The sequence below is a fragment of the Penaeus vannamei genome, chromosome 30, assembly GCF_042767895.1.
Source record: "Penaeus vannamei isolate JL-2024 chromosome 30, ASM4276789v1, whole genome shotgun sequence".
Taxonomy (NCBI): domain Eukaryota; kingdom Metazoa; phylum Arthropoda; class Malacostraca; order Decapoda; family Penaeidae; genus Penaeus; species Penaeus vannamei.
Window position 1 is genome coordinate 31,499,387 of NC_091578.1, and position 2,500 is coordinate 31,501,886.

General features: G+C 43.2%; 1 protein-coding gene across 3 annotated transcripts in view; it reads right to left on the reverse strand.

Annotated features, from left to right (window-relative positions):
• The window catches only part of unc-5, a 663,232-nt gene that overhangs the window by 24,589 nt on the left and 636,143 nt on the right, over positions 1-2,500 (reverse strand). For all 3 annotated transcript variants that reach the window (XM_070143506.1, XM_070143505.1, XM_070143504.1), the window contains one exon: positions 845-898. In XM_070143506.1, the coding sequence (XP_069999607.1) occupies positions 845-898 (54 nt within the window). The remainder of the gene's footprint in view (positions 1-844; positions 899-2,500) is intronic.

Genomic DNA, 2,500 nt, shown 5'->3' on the forward strand with positions numbered 1-2,500 from the left:
TGGTGCAGGGGAGGAAGGGAGATGAAGGCAGTGAATGGGGGGGAAGGAGGGGGAGAGGGGGAGATGAAGGCAGTGATTGGGGGGGTTAAGGGGGGTATGGAGGGGATGGGGGGAGGGGGAAGTGGGAGGTAGGGGATGAAGAAGAAAAGGAAGAAAAAAGGGAAAGTAAAAGAAAAAAAAATGATAAGGAATAGAAAAAGAAGAAAAAAGGGAAAAGTACGAAAAAAAAGAAAAATCAGTAAAAGGAAAAGAAAAAGAAGAAGCAGACGAAGAAGAAGATAAAGGGAAAATTCAAGAAAAAGAATAAGAGTAAGAAGGAAAAGAAGAAGAAGAGAGAAAGACTAAGAAGCATAAGGAAAAGACGAAGAGAAACAGCTGACCCTCGGAGACTTGAACGCCTTGGCACCGGATATGCAAAAAGGCGAATAAAAAAACAAATAAACAAACAGAAAATAAACAATGCCGGATGAAAATAATAACAATAAACGTGATTAAGAATACATTCAAAAGCTATAGAATTGATGCCAAATATATTTTTTCTATGCCAAATATATTTTTTTTATGACAGATATGACGCGATAATATTTCAGCAAATATGCAAATATGTATTCCATCTTTTTATCTATTTATTTATTATTATCATTTCTTTACCAAGATGAATGAGCGAATAAAATGGACCTTGCCTAACACCGCTTGTTGAAATGATATCACATGACACAAATAAATGAATGAATTAATGAGTGAATGATCGGACAAATAAATAAATTAATAAACAAATCAATGTTTTCAAAAAAAAAAAAAAAAAAAAAAGAAAGAAAAAAAGAAAAAAAATAATTTCTCTTACCTTCCTCTGTAGCACTCTTGTCGCCGTACATCCTAACGGAGGATCCTCGACCATCTGCAGGGGGACACAAGGGTGAAAATCAGTGATTGTACAGGATATGTATAGTTGTACAGATATACATGCAGACATACACACGCATTCATGAAAGATAATAAACAGATAAATACTTACTCATTAACATCAACATATCACACACACTCACGGACACACACACACACACACACACACACCAAACAACAAGGACATCCTAGGCGTGGGCGTAGACACGGGTGGTCGTGGGCGGTATATCTCACTCTCTCTCTCTCTCTCTCTCTCTCTCTCTCTCTCTCTCTCTCTCTCTCTCTCTCTCTCTCTCTCTCTCTCTCTCTCTCTCTCTCTCTCTCTCCCTCCTCCCTCCCTCCCTCCCTCCCTCCCTCTCCCTCTCTCTCTCTCTCTCTCTCTCTCTCTCTCTCTCTCTCTCTCTCTCTCTCTCTCTCTCCCCCTCCCTCCCTTCCCTCTCTCTCCCTCTCTCACACCCACCCACCCACCCACCCACCCACCCGCCCTCCCTCCCTCCCTCCCTCCCTCCCTCCCTCCCTCACGCCCGTCGCCTCACCCGCCCACCGACACGATAAATAAAGCAGTCACGAGAACCGACCTTAATGGCACCGGACAGGTCGAGAGGGGGGGGCGAGCAAATGATGACGTCACAATCACCCCCCCCCCTAAGGCCACGATTAGCCACGCCCACCAACGGAGGCCACGCCCATCACGGAGAGGCGCCGATCGCTCCCCTTTCGCGGGCGCCGACGAACCACAAGGACTCTTTCTCCTAATTCGGTGTCGGTGTGGGTTGTCGGGGGGGGGGGGGGGTGTCGTTAATAACACTTTAATGCCCTCGCCGCCTTTGCGGGTTGTGGTGGGCGTTCTCTGCTTGGGGGATGCTTCCGTAGGATACCTTAGTAGGATACTTTCGAAGGGTATTTTTGTAGGATAATTTCGAAGGGTACTTTTGTAGGATACTTTTGAAGGATAGTTTTGTAGGATAGTTTTGTAGGATAGTTTCGTAGGATACTTTTGAAGGATACTTTTGTAGGATACTTTTGTAGGATAGTTTTGTAGGATAATTTCGAAGGGTACTTTCGTAAGATACTTTTGTAGGATACTTTTGAAGGATAGTTTTGAAGGATAGTTTTGTAGGATAGTTTTGTAGGATAGTTTTGTAGGATACTTTTGTAGGATACTTTCGTAGGATACTTTTGTAGGATAATTTTGAAGGATACTTTTGTAGGATACGTGTAGGATAACTTGATAAGAGGCAAGTTGCGTTGAATACTTGACTTGGGATACTTTCGTAGATTACTTTTCTGTAGGATACAAAGCTTTTCGTGAGATACCTTTATAGGATACTTGTGTGGGATACTTTCGTCGAATATTTTTGTGGGATAATTTGTGGGATACTTTTCGGAGGATACTTGCTGGATCCTACCACATGACACGTATGGGATATCTTCGTAGGATACTCTCTAATGTGGTGGCCTTTATGTCCAATCTCATTTTCTATCTTCCTTCCTTCCCTTCGTCCCTTTTGGCTTTATTCCCCTTCTTCCATTCTCCCTTTTCTTCTTTCGCCCTTTCTCTCTTGCTTCCTCTTTCCGTCCCCTTTGCTTCTCGTTT